At 40.3% G+C, this 12,396-nt stretch overlaps 1 protein-coding gene across 1 annotated transcript in view; it reads right to left on the minus strand.

Moving 5' to 3' along the window:
- The window catches only part of LOC128422168 (von Willebrand factor D and EGF domain-containing protein-like), a 205,846-nt gene that overhangs the window by 112,331 nt on the left and 81,119 nt on the right, over positions 1 to 12,396 (minus strand). Inside the window, exon 12 of the mRNA XM_053405830.1 lies at positions 7,218 to 8,170. Coding sequence (XP_053261805.1) covers positions 7,218 to 8,170 — 953 coding nt within the window. The remainder of the gene's footprint in view (positions 1 to 7,217; positions 8,171 to 12,396) is intronic.

Genomic DNA, 12,396 nt, shown 5'->3' on the forward strand with positions numbered 1-12,396 from the left:
TGATCTACAATGAAATGAAAAAGGTATTTAAATATACTTTTCTGAAGAAGCCAGAGGCCTTTCTCCTGGGCATAGTCGGCCAATTGGTGCCAAAGAAGGATAGAACGTTTTTTATGTATGCAACAACAGCAGCAAGAATGCAAAGAATGCAATGCAAAGTATTGGAAGACACAAGATCTACCCACCCTGGAAGAGTGGCAGATGAAAGTGATGGACTTTATGGAATTGGCGGAAATGACTGGCAGAATCCGAGACCTGGGAGAAGAGTTGGTGGAAGAAGATTGGAAGAAATTTAAAGATTATTTGCAGAAACACTGTAAAATTAATGAATGTTAAAATGATGTTGGATTGGAAATAAGTGGTATTAGCAACAAAGTTAATAAGAATACGCAAAAATGAATTGATAATGGATGAAAATACAGAGTTATAAAATGTTAAGATATAGAGCTAAGATAAATGAAAGAGGGTAAGGATTTGCTGATTTGATTATTCAAATGGGAATACAAGAAGGGGAGGTGTGAGGAGGTCAAAGAAACAAGCAAATGAGTTTTAAGCTATGAAAAATGGAATTGTTTTTAATTTTTCTTATTTTTTCTGTGCTTTTATCTTTATTTTTCTTTTTTCTTTTATTATATGTTTTTGTATTTATGTTTTTATAAAACTTTAATAAATATTTCTTTAAAAAACAACAACAAAAGTTTTGTGAAATGCTTCACTTGCGTACACTGCCTAAGTATTAACAATAAAGACACATTTCATTCATCACTGATGGGTCAAACCTACATTTGGCCCTGGCCCATTCTCCAAGTCACATTGCACATGGCTCTCATTGTAAGTTTTGTTTTATTTTGTTAAATTCTCCCCTATCCACATCCTGAGAAGAGAAAGCAATCTTCCTTCAGTCTTGTCTACCATCTGTTTTATGATTCTACATAAAGCCTTCAGTCCAAACTTTCTGCATGTCTGTGGTGCTAGCTGAATCCAATGGGATTATGAAACATGCTATCCTGAAAAGATATATTCAAAAGAAAGCTCCATTCAGTTCAGTGGGCCTTATTCCCAGGTAAGTGTGTATAGCATTGCAGCCTTAATGTTTTTACTTGTTTTAAATTAATATCCTCTAATCTAAGATGCAATATAAGAACTGAATCCAGTCTGTTCTTAGAAGGATAACATGGAAAATGGTTAATATTCTTTTAAAATCTTTTTTTAAGCACAACTCATATAACTACTGCTATAGGGGATATGGTTTGGCTCCAAAATATGTACATTCAGTTGGATATATATTTTCCAAGCATAGAAATAGTAAATTTATGGATATATTTGCATTCCAAGTAGGGGAAGATTTCACTAATATAGATTTGAGAACTAAGTAGCCCAAGGTAAAGTAATGTATCAAAGTAAGAAAAGGATGCAAATGAAACATTTAATAACTCTGACTTTTTTTTTACTTTTTTTTTTTTTTTGCCTGTGATGCCTCTTCTTTCCTGGACATTCCACAGTGGAATTGAAATTCACACCCAGAAAGCTCTTAAACTGTCATTACCATAGTGAAACTAATTTGTCCTTATTACTCCTCATTACCTTTTATTTTGCGATTGCTCCCCAGAGTATTACAGAAGCTCTATATAACTTCCTAAGTTGTGCTTGTTGGTTATGATTTTTTTTTTTTAAAAAAGCTACCATGGTCAGTGTACACAAATTGCAGGCCAGCCTGATTTGTTATCCATGATAATTGAATTCTCCATTTAATTACAGTAGGTAATGACATTTTAAGCACCTTCTACAGGTGTTGGGAGTTTTTTTTCTTTTAATGACACTAGAAAGGAGCATTAAAGGGTGACATTTTCCTGGAGTATTGCCAAATTTTGTAACTGCTTTTCGTCTCTAAATTTCCATATCAGTTTGATGATAATTATAAATCTGGCCACCTGGACAATTTTGCATTGAGTTGTGAGTATTTAAGGGTTGGTACAATCTACATTTTAGTTCTAGAGCATTCAAATGTGATTACGGGCCCATCCACATTTTTGTTTGTCCGGTGATTTCAGGTTACGGGTCCAAAAAGATTTTTAAATTGTTGATGTCCCATTGCTTTCCTCGGGGAAACCCGCTGTTCTGTTTAAATTACTAGGTCTTGCTTTGACATAAAATGTGGATCTATTCTCATGTGTTTGGAAACAAGAAGTAATATCATTAAACAAAAAACAAAACAAAACACAAAACCCCTCATAAAACCAACCTCTGATTTCTGCCAACTGCACCACCAGCAAATGAAAGAGTTTCAAATACTGGGTATATTTATGAACCACCCAGTCAAGCTGCTGTTAGAAAACACCTAGGCTGCAGAAGAATACTAGTCCTGATCATGAGCTATTCAGTTGGACCAGGTACATGTGGATAAAGGGAAGTAGGACCACGCTGCTAGCACTTCCCCTTCATTTTCACATGCCACTGACCCTACTCCCTCAGTGTCCACAATGTCTACAACAAGGTGCCTATTGTGTTTGGCTGAACCTTGAACACATGGAAGATGAATGAAGGAACCTAACGGCACAACCACATCCTTCTCAGATTTACTTGAATGTCCTTAAGTGCTATCTGACTATTGTCAACTAAATATGTGACACCCATAAATAAGGTGTTCTTTAAAATCAGGGGCATTGAACAACCAGCTCTCGGGGGGGAGGACCCTCTTTAATCCACACTGCTAGCACCTTTGGACAAACAACCAGGTGACTTTGCCTAGGTAAAGACATGTCGCTTTGCCTAACAAATGTGCATCTTGCTGCACTCTGGGGACCATGCATTATAATATTCCAGGTTTTCTTTTGGTCGTAGGTACCGGCAAATATCTCTGAGTGTTCTCGTAACTTTTTCAGAAATGTGTAATTATAGAATAAGCATTCATCCCCATTTGTGCATCTTGCCCTGAACCTGTCAACCCTGACTGAATTCACCACCAAAAGATCTTGTGGTGGCAGCTAGCATCAATAGCTTTTAAAAGGAGCAGTATAAAAATAAACAGAAAAGAAAATATGATAATATAGTATTAGATCTGTCTACAAGTTACAGTGGTACCTCTAGTTGCGGACACGATCTGTTCCAGGGTGCCGTTTGCACCCTGAAAAGTCCACAACTAGAGCGGTGCTTCTGCGCAAGTGCGGAGAGCGATAGAGAGCTTCTGCGCATGTGCAAAGTGTGCAGAATGCTTCTGCGCATGCAGCGGAACCGAGAAGTATACACTTCCAGGTTTGCCACGTTCACAAGCTGAAAAGACGCAATATGAACCTAATGCAACATGAGGTATGACTGTACTCAGAGTTTTGTCAGAAGGACAGCCTCCACATTTACAGATGTACTTCCTTCAAGTACACCCTGGGGATAAGCTGCAGGGGTGTCTGTCACTACCTCTCCCTGTTTATGGATCTCCCTAGATCACTGCTGAGGAACCTCTGGTCCTCCAGATGTTGATAGAGTCCAATTCCCACCTATCCTGCCAGCATGACCAGTGCTCTGGAATTATGGAAGTTGTAGTCTAGCAACCTCTGGAGGGCTGTAAGTTCTCCATCCATGTCCCAGACTGTTCAGCCACAGTCGAAGGGGTAACTCTGATCTAGATAAACCACCAGTCTCATCTAAGAAGACAGTTCTTATGTAACCCCTATTTCCTTTTCTTGAAGAAATTCATTGAAATACACAGAATTGTTTTTTTCTATATTTTAAGCAGAAAGATACATTGGAACTAGAAAACTATCTCAACTCAGATGATGCTTTGGGGCATCCCATAGGCATCTGGCTGGCTACTCTGAGAACAGGATGCTGCACTAGATAGGTCACTGGGCCTGATCCAGCAGAGCTCTTCTTATGTTCTGATGAAACTCTTTCTTTTTTTACTATGTTATAGACAATACATTTAAACCTGGTATTTTATACAATTCACTGGAATGGCTTTTTACAAAATACCAGAGAGCAAACATAATTCAATACCAATTCAAGCTTGCTTTTCTTGCCTGTGCTCATCAAATGCAGGTACCAAGGCTATGTTTCACGTTGTCTCTGCAATCCTTATTTGCAATGTCTTCACCTTTTTGTTTCTTGATAGGTTCACTGGAGGATTACTTTATTCCCTATAGCACAGGTTTCAAGGTATACATTCCTCAACAGAAGGCATAATTATGCACACTTGACATACAAGTCAAGGAAACTATCGTTCTGTTAGTACATTGTTTTGTTGCATGTTTTTGTAGTGTTATTACATAAAAGAGCGTATTTTTTGTGTGTGTGTTTTTTCAGAAGGTTAAGCTGGTTGTTAAGGGGGGGGGGAGTTTTGTCTGTGAACAAACACAGAGATAATGCTAAGAGGCTCCATTCAAAGAGACCTGAGCTGTTGTTGTTTTTAAAAATGTAGGTTTAAACATAACAAATTTGTTGGTGCTATTCTGTTTGAAAGAGATGGTCCCAGTTTTCACTCTCTTCCTGCAGTTTACAGCAACTGGTACAATAAAATCAGCAATAAAATGGTTATAAAATGCATTTTACCCAACAATTATCTCAGGGGTGCCAGGAGCAATGATTTTAAATTCAACCTGAAGGTCAAGAATGAGGGAGACAGACACACCTGACCAAGGAGGGCATTCCACAAATGGGACATGTTCACTAAGAAGCAGCACCATTACTGAGGCCGCAGATCATAGGGTCAGAGATTATTGATACTGGGGAAGGTGCACTTTTAGGTACTTGGGTTCCAGGCCATTTAGCTGCAAAGGTGACAAGGGAAAGGCTACTCTGGGCAGAATACCCTGGTGGCCTTAGCTCACTCTGGACAAGTAACCTGCTACACAGGCCAGTCCTTCAGAGAAGGAAGGTGGACAAAGGGACTCATGAAGTAGCAATTTTTAATTCTGTATCTCCAATCCCCTGATCCTGCACTTTCATTTGGAAGTATGTATGTAGCGTGAGTGAATTAAGACTGAGTGTGAGAAAGGGTGGTGTTCAGTTAACTTTTACTCAGAGTAGAGACATTGAAAGTAATGAGCATGATTAAAATTCACTAACTTCAATGAGCTTACTCTGAGTAACACTTGAACATCACCCATAGTATATGTTTATATGCAGTGCTGTTTTTCTAGAAAAACGTGCTGGACACCTCACCATGGACACTTCTCTTGTTCTCTTATATTGACAATAGTGCCCACCTGACAGGTGCTGAAAAAAGCTCTGTTTATATGTATGCATATGTATTTCTCAGTTATTATCTGCCACTTAAAGTTTACCTGGGCCTAGATAACCCTCAGATGTCTATATTGGCAGCAACATATCTTCCCATGTTACATCTACCACAGCTTAAAAGGGAGCACAATAATATTATTTGTCATAAGTTCAGGCTATCACTCTAGTAAGTGCAACTGTTTATTATTTCCTTATCTCTGTTGTAGCACCCAAGTGGTTAATATGTATCTGGAGGACTGTGTGTGAATTGGGTGAGTGATCTTTAAGATGAAGCTTCCTTTTATGAGAAAACAACACGCAATCTCAGGTGTATTATGGAAAACTGAAAAAGCAAATGTTAAAGGTTTCCCAGGTCCATCAGCCTCACCTTTTGGAATGGCTGCTGTGCATTACCTTGACATTGTTTGTTGGAGATTTTGCCATCACTTTATAAATGAAATGGGGGGTGGGGGAAGGAAGAGAGACTCCCTTTGGCAGTCTCCTCTGCTTTTGCAGTCTGATTCTCAGCTACTAGTCTCCATCTCATGTAAGTGGACAGGCTACAACCACAAATAGCAATGTGGAAGCAAGTTATATTGGTATCAGTGGGATTTTCTCCTGAAAATGTGTGTTTAAGCTTGAAGGGTTAGTTGGTCATTTTGTAATATAATGTCAGAAAGTTAAAATATCAGGAAACAATTAAAAGAAGAAGAAGAAGGGATAACCAAAGTTCCCTACAAAACTGAACTATTTTTAAAAAGAAAAGAATACTGTAAACATTTTTTAAAATCAATCAGAATTGGTTGTCATACAAGTTAATTTGATTTGAAGCCAAATTTATAAAGGACTTGTGTGTGTGTGTGTGTGTGTGTGTGTGTGTGTGTGTGTGTAGCATAGGAGCCAACTCCTAGGGGCTGAGGTCCCTTTGGTCTCACCCAATAAAATATTTGAGGGGGTCGTCCCCCTCCAAAGTTGATGGGCATTGCCATTCAAATAGTGTGTGCATGTTGTGTCTTGTGATTGATTATGTGGGGCAGGGCTTACCTGCCCCTCAATATTTTATTCAAGTTGGCACCCCTGGTGTGTAGTGACTGTAGGTGTCACATGTTCCAACTGCCTGGCACCTGACATTTTGCACCAGTTGATGTTTCTAACCACCTTTAAAGGTAGCCCCACATAGAGTGCATTAGATTAATCCAGCATGGATGTCACAAGTGCATGGATAACTGAGGTGAGATCCATCCTCTGCAGGTAAAGTTGCAATTGACAACTCTGAGCTTGTTAGAAAATAAATAGCTTGAGCTTGTGAAAAGGAGGAGTCCAATTGGTTATGAATAAGTTGCAAACCTCCATCTAGAATAGGTAGTTTCCCTACCCACAACATCCTTATCTTGTCTGGCTGCCGCTGCCACTTGTTTGTCCTGATCCAGCTCAAATTTGCCTCCAGACATCAGTTCCTTCAACAGCCTCCATGGAGTGAGTAGATGGGGAAGAAAGGTAGAACAGAGTGTCGTCTGTGTACTGATGACATCACAGTCCACACTTCCAGATAGTCACCCCCAATATTGTGATATAGATGTTAAAAAGTTGTGGGGAGAATGAAGCCCCAAGGCACCCCCACCCGCACTCCTGCAACTGAGCCTTCTGAAATTAGTATAACATCTGTGTTGGGGACTCTCTCTTTTTTTAGGAGTTTGTTTTTGTAGCATGGGGATGATAAGAAAGAAAATCGCTTCTCTCAAACCAGTTTGTTTAAGGGAATTGTCAAATCCATTTTTGCAAGTTTACCAAGGTAAACTTGTGTGCACAAACCCACATGCCTCCAGAGCAGCCACCCAGGTATTGCGATCAGCTTGTCAAGGTCAAAACCTGATTATTAATTCATCATAGGTCTTAACTAGTGAAGCTGTTTGAAGAGGAAATTGCTCTCTGCAGATGTTCCATTAAGTCAAATGCTACAGGAAGATACACAGGTTACGAACAAACATAATTCTTTTCTTACTCACTTTTGGCGGTTGTACAGTCATGGGAATTGTATCCTTCAAAGCACTGGCATCCCCACCTACTGCACTGCCCATGTCCATTACAGAGATTGGGGCACCTGAGAGCTCTGATTATTTCTTTATGTGTAGCAGGTAGCTCACTTGTTGAATCAAACCACATAGTTATGTTTTCCAGCACCTTTTTTTCACAGGAATTTTCTAGAAATGCAATCATTGATGTTCCCCATGTGAGGTCATCCTTGCTTTGTACATCCAAAAGGCACATTTCAATAGCCACATCCAGCTGGGTGCCCAAAAGCCCTTTACAAGCCAAGCCAATGGGAGAGGTTTCAAGAACCTTCTGACAGCTTGCTAAGGCTTTTGCTGAGGTTAGGCCACTTGGAGTAGGCCATGTGACCTGAACTTTAGGCCGCCTCCCTTCAAAATAATCTTCTGGGAAAAAGTAGGTGAAACTTTCCAAGTCAGCCTGACTCAAGCTTTGAGAGGAGGAAACAGATAAGGATTCCCAGTAAGCTTCTTGCCTTTTTTCTCTTGATAGCTCCTTCCAATGATCAGAAGAGTCAACATAGGTTTCATTTCCTGATTTTTTCAATGAGATGTTTTGACCAATTGGGTTTAAAAGGCCATTGGGGCTGTCTTTCTTTTTGGTTGCCTGAGGCAAATGCCACTGCTCAAGAGATCTAGGTGATAATATTCCATCAGCTAGGAATGCAGAATCAGCGTCCAAGTTAGTAGGATGTTCTGATGTGACATCTAGATATGGGATTACCGAATTGTAATCCACACGCTCATAAAAACAACCTAAAGATTCCGGGGGAGAATGCTGAAAAGTGTGTAGAGCATTTGCTGACTGTAAATACAGTGAATGCTCCTTCTGACACAGACAGTAATGTGTCCTCTTCTTCCATTCTGACAGTGGTGGAGTCTTGTCAAACAAACTCATCCCTGGAGCTATTCTGATAAAATAAAAGAGAAGCAGGTCAGAAAGTTAAAAAGGCTTGGTGTTCTCTCACTGATCAAACTTTCTTAGTTATTTATCTCTATAATAAAAATGTAAGTATATCATCACATAGTCACTGTTGGAGGATTTGTAGTGCCAAGTCACAATTCTGGATTGGCATGACATCAGGGTGGGATAGGGAACCAAAAGTGAAGGCAGGCTGCACAACACCCATGTCTGTTGCACGGGAGAAAAGGCAAGGGACACTGAGAGGGGAGAAGTGGTAGCTTAAAACAGCAGGCTATTGAGTAAAGCAGAGCTGGAGGGAACTAAGAGGAAAATGGCAGTTTCAAACCATGGCAGAGATTTAAGTAAATTACTCTGGAATATTTGAGGGCTCTACATCCTTTGTCTCGCACACACGTGGCAGCTGAAGAACTGAGGAAGAAGTTTGAGTAGAGTAAGAAGAGAGGGGATGGTGGCCTCACAATCGGGTGGCCGATGAAAAGGGTGTTTAGCGGTTGCAATGTGTGGAAGGAGGAAGATGCAAGTGGTTACTGGGGGGGGGTCTGTGTGCAAGAGGTGTGTGCAAAAGGAGAAGGAGAAGGCATGGGGTGAAGGTGAAAATGTGTGCAAAGCAGGGCAGCAGAAAAAGAGAGAGAAGTGGCTTCAGAAATGGAGTTGGGAAGGTGAAAAGTGAGTTTAGTAGTTGCATGGGATGGGAAAGCGAAACTCTATGGGGTTAACTTGGGGGGAATAGCAGGGGGTTGGTGAGTGCAGCAAAGAGGGTCTCAGCCCCTAGCATCCTCCATATTTATCTTGTAAAATACAGAAAATACACTGAAATACAATCAATATGAATACAAAATTCCCTATTTTTAAATTAAATAATAATAATCTGTGGCAGGTTTGTGCAGCCTGTAATATGCTAAGCCAAATGCAACCCAGCATCCAGGTAACACTGAGGAGCCAATGTAACTTCATTTCATTGAACTTTCCACTGTAGCTGCTCGTTTCTTCAGCAATGCTGAAATGGCTGTGTTAAAACTTCAAAGAAAACTCCAGCTGCATGTACACTTCTCAAATGGCTTGCATTTTAAGTAGTCTCTCTCAGTAGAAATGTTTGAACTGAGAAAACATCTCATTGATGCAGAATGCCTGCTAACCCAGCCTCTGTGCTACCTAAGAATTCTTCCTCCTCTTCACATTGTACATCTCTCTCCCCCCCCCATCCCCCAGTCTTTGGTCATAGCTTATCTTGCCTAGAGAGCAAGAAGGAGTTGCATTTTAATCTGAAAAATTCCAAGTTGTCTCCCCCATGACAGCTATAATATGAAAAACACAGAGCCCCAATATTCTGCAGTATAACCAATGATCTCTAGTTTAAGAAAATGAACCCTTCTTTTCCCACACATTTCCTTCCTGAATGGGTGAATACAACTGAACATTGCACATGATCATATACTCCACACATGTGCATCAGTACACCCAATCAATATTCCACATTTTAGGACTTCAATCCATTTATTTCACCACAGGAACAGTCATTTGCACAAACATCTGTGTATGGCATAATGCATAAGCTTCCCTAGAGTGATAACCTAAGAACACATGAGTACTTAGCATTCTGCCGAAAGCTGAGGAGAAATGTACCGTCCATCCATCTATCAGGACAAAATTATTTTTTAAAAGGGGTTGGGGTGCTGAAAGAGGATGGAGCTAAACAACAACAACAACAAACCACTGTGCTTTAAAAACTGCCCACGCTGTCTGCTTAATGTGCAGGTATGGACACTTGCAAAGAGATGTCTACAAAGTGTTTTTGGAAAACTCCAAAGCACAGCACTTCATAGGCTGAAGTGTGTACATAGTGCATACCTGGTCAGAAACAAGGAGAGTTTTACAATTCTCCTTAGCGCTTAATAGGACATTATAGATGAGATTACTGCTTTACATAATGGTTACATCATAAATGATTACTTGGCAAAGGTCATCAGCATTTATCCTTTGGATTAAAAAGCTACAAGGAAATAATTGGAGTTTGAGTCCACATGCAAAGCACTTTTTAAAGAAGGTGAAATAGCATCAATCAGAGAAGGAAGTGGTCTCCCCTCCACTTGCAGCTGAAGCAAAAAGAGGGGGGGAGGGGTTGTATGACTGGATTCAATCCCAAGACTCCATACTAAACAAATGGTCAGTGGAATAGTGGCTTTTTAAAAAGGGGCATGTGCCTACAACCTCCATGGCTGGATGGGGCTGTGGAATTGTACATGTAGCACATGTAGTTTTTTCACCCGGCTAGGGATAAATGCAAGAAAGCTTCTTTCAACATGTATATGGCCCCTAGCTGTATAAGGTAATAGAAGTATTCAAAATAATGCCCTTGAACACTTATTTACTCCAGTGGCTAACAGGAAAAAGCATGAATTCCTCTGCTTGGATCTTAAAGTATGACCATGCATTGGTGAGATGAAGATAACAAACTGTTATCAGCAGGGTTGTAGCAACAATCTTAGAATTCAGCTGGACCTTATTATTATTTTGCTAACCTTCAGAAGAAACTGAGCAGGAAAAATATTAATAATAACATTTTTACTTGGAGTGAAATGCAATAATGTGGTTGTATCACTCCAATCTGACTTTCGGGATTTAAGTATGTATACCTGCTTAAAAGCAAAAATAACTATGATAAGAAAAGGCAAGTCTTGTGGCACCTTAAAGACTCATTTATTAGAGCACACGTACATTTATAGGTTTTCATGGTCTACGGTCAACTTCCTTAGAATCATTAAGCAATATCCTGAATTGCAGGTTAAAAAGGAGTTTAGAACTTTTAACAGTGCTAGCAGAGTGAGTTTGATGGGTCTTACTCCTAGTTAAGTGTTGATACGATTGCAACTCTAAACTCTTTTTTATTTTTGCAGGGAGTATGTAGTGCTTTAAACAGCTATGGGACACCTTCAGTTTTACAGCTGCAACGAACAATGGCTGTGGGAATAAGAGAACAGAACTACCATAGGCGAACTCTCCAACTGGTCCCTGGTGATTGGAGGTGCTGAAGTTCCAAGTGCTTGAAGGCAGCTAATTGAAAAGGCTTTACTAGCTTCCATCTCCATGACTTCTACCTGATTTCATAAACATGCTAGCAGTTTTGAAAATCTGGAGAGCTTCATTATTTATATGAACAACATTGCAGTGTTTTCTCAGTGATTTTCACAAATGACACCTAAATCGTCTGTTTCATTTCCCACACCTGTATTTCAGATGTAAAACCTATATTGAATACAACATAAATCCCTAAATTAACAACATCCACAAACAGTGTGTCCTGGGCTACTAAATATGACTTTAGGGTCTGAAGCTGTGTTCCAGACCCTTTTAATCCAGCAAGTGCTATAATTTAATCAAGGCTTCTAATTCCTAGAATATCCAAGCTATGAAGGTGAAAGCCTGGGTGATGAGCCATTAAGGGGGATTAAGGGGCTCAGTGTGAGACAGCGAATGGGTTGGGGGGCCCTCCTTCAATAGATAAAGCCAGAGTTTAGAGTAGACATTTTTGGAGCAGTAACGCGATCTGGAAGGAAAGCAGCAAGCTGGAGAGAGAACTAGAGCAACATTTGAGAGCAATGTTGGATTTCTATTTTTATCCAAGGTTGTGGCTATGTGGAAAACAAGACCCTTTTTGGGGTGCTGATGCTGTGAACCCCTCCATAATAGGTTCAGGTTGTAGAAAGTGCCCTAAGGAAAGTTGAACCTAGGATGGCCTGGCATGAGCTGCAAATCCATGTTGTACAAATCAGTCCTAGTGAGGGAGTGTTGATATTGAAGGACAAGGTACAGGTTGGTTCATGAAGACTTTGGCTCAAAGCTTAAATGACTGAGTGTGTGCTGCTCCTGTCCACCACACACCTCCCACAATGTGTGATGTGAAGGCTTTGCACAGAGGTCTGAAAACATGATGAGAGCAAGTCATTACTTGCTGCACTCAGAAAAAGGAGGGCAGGTAATGATTTATGTTCTGAGCCTTGTCATATAACTGTAAAACCCGTAGGTCACACATTGTGAAAGGCACATAGTGGCGGTAAGGGGCAGAGGTCCACTATTCCACCATAGAAATGATTCTGTAGGGGTGCTGAATTCTGCAGCATTTCGGAGGAGAGCAGAAAGAAACAATTCTGCTCCATTAAAACTCCTGACTGCAGAAGCCAGAATTGCTTCTGCAAGTTGATGCATGTGTTCACC

Source organism: Podarcis raffonei, chromosome 1, assembly GCF_027172205.1.
Source record: "Podarcis raffonei isolate rPodRaf1 chromosome 1, rPodRaf1.pri, whole genome shotgun sequence".
In the NCBI taxonomy this organism is placed as follows: domain Eukaryota; kingdom Metazoa; phylum Chordata; class Lepidosauria; order Squamata; family Lacertidae; genus Podarcis; species Podarcis raffonei.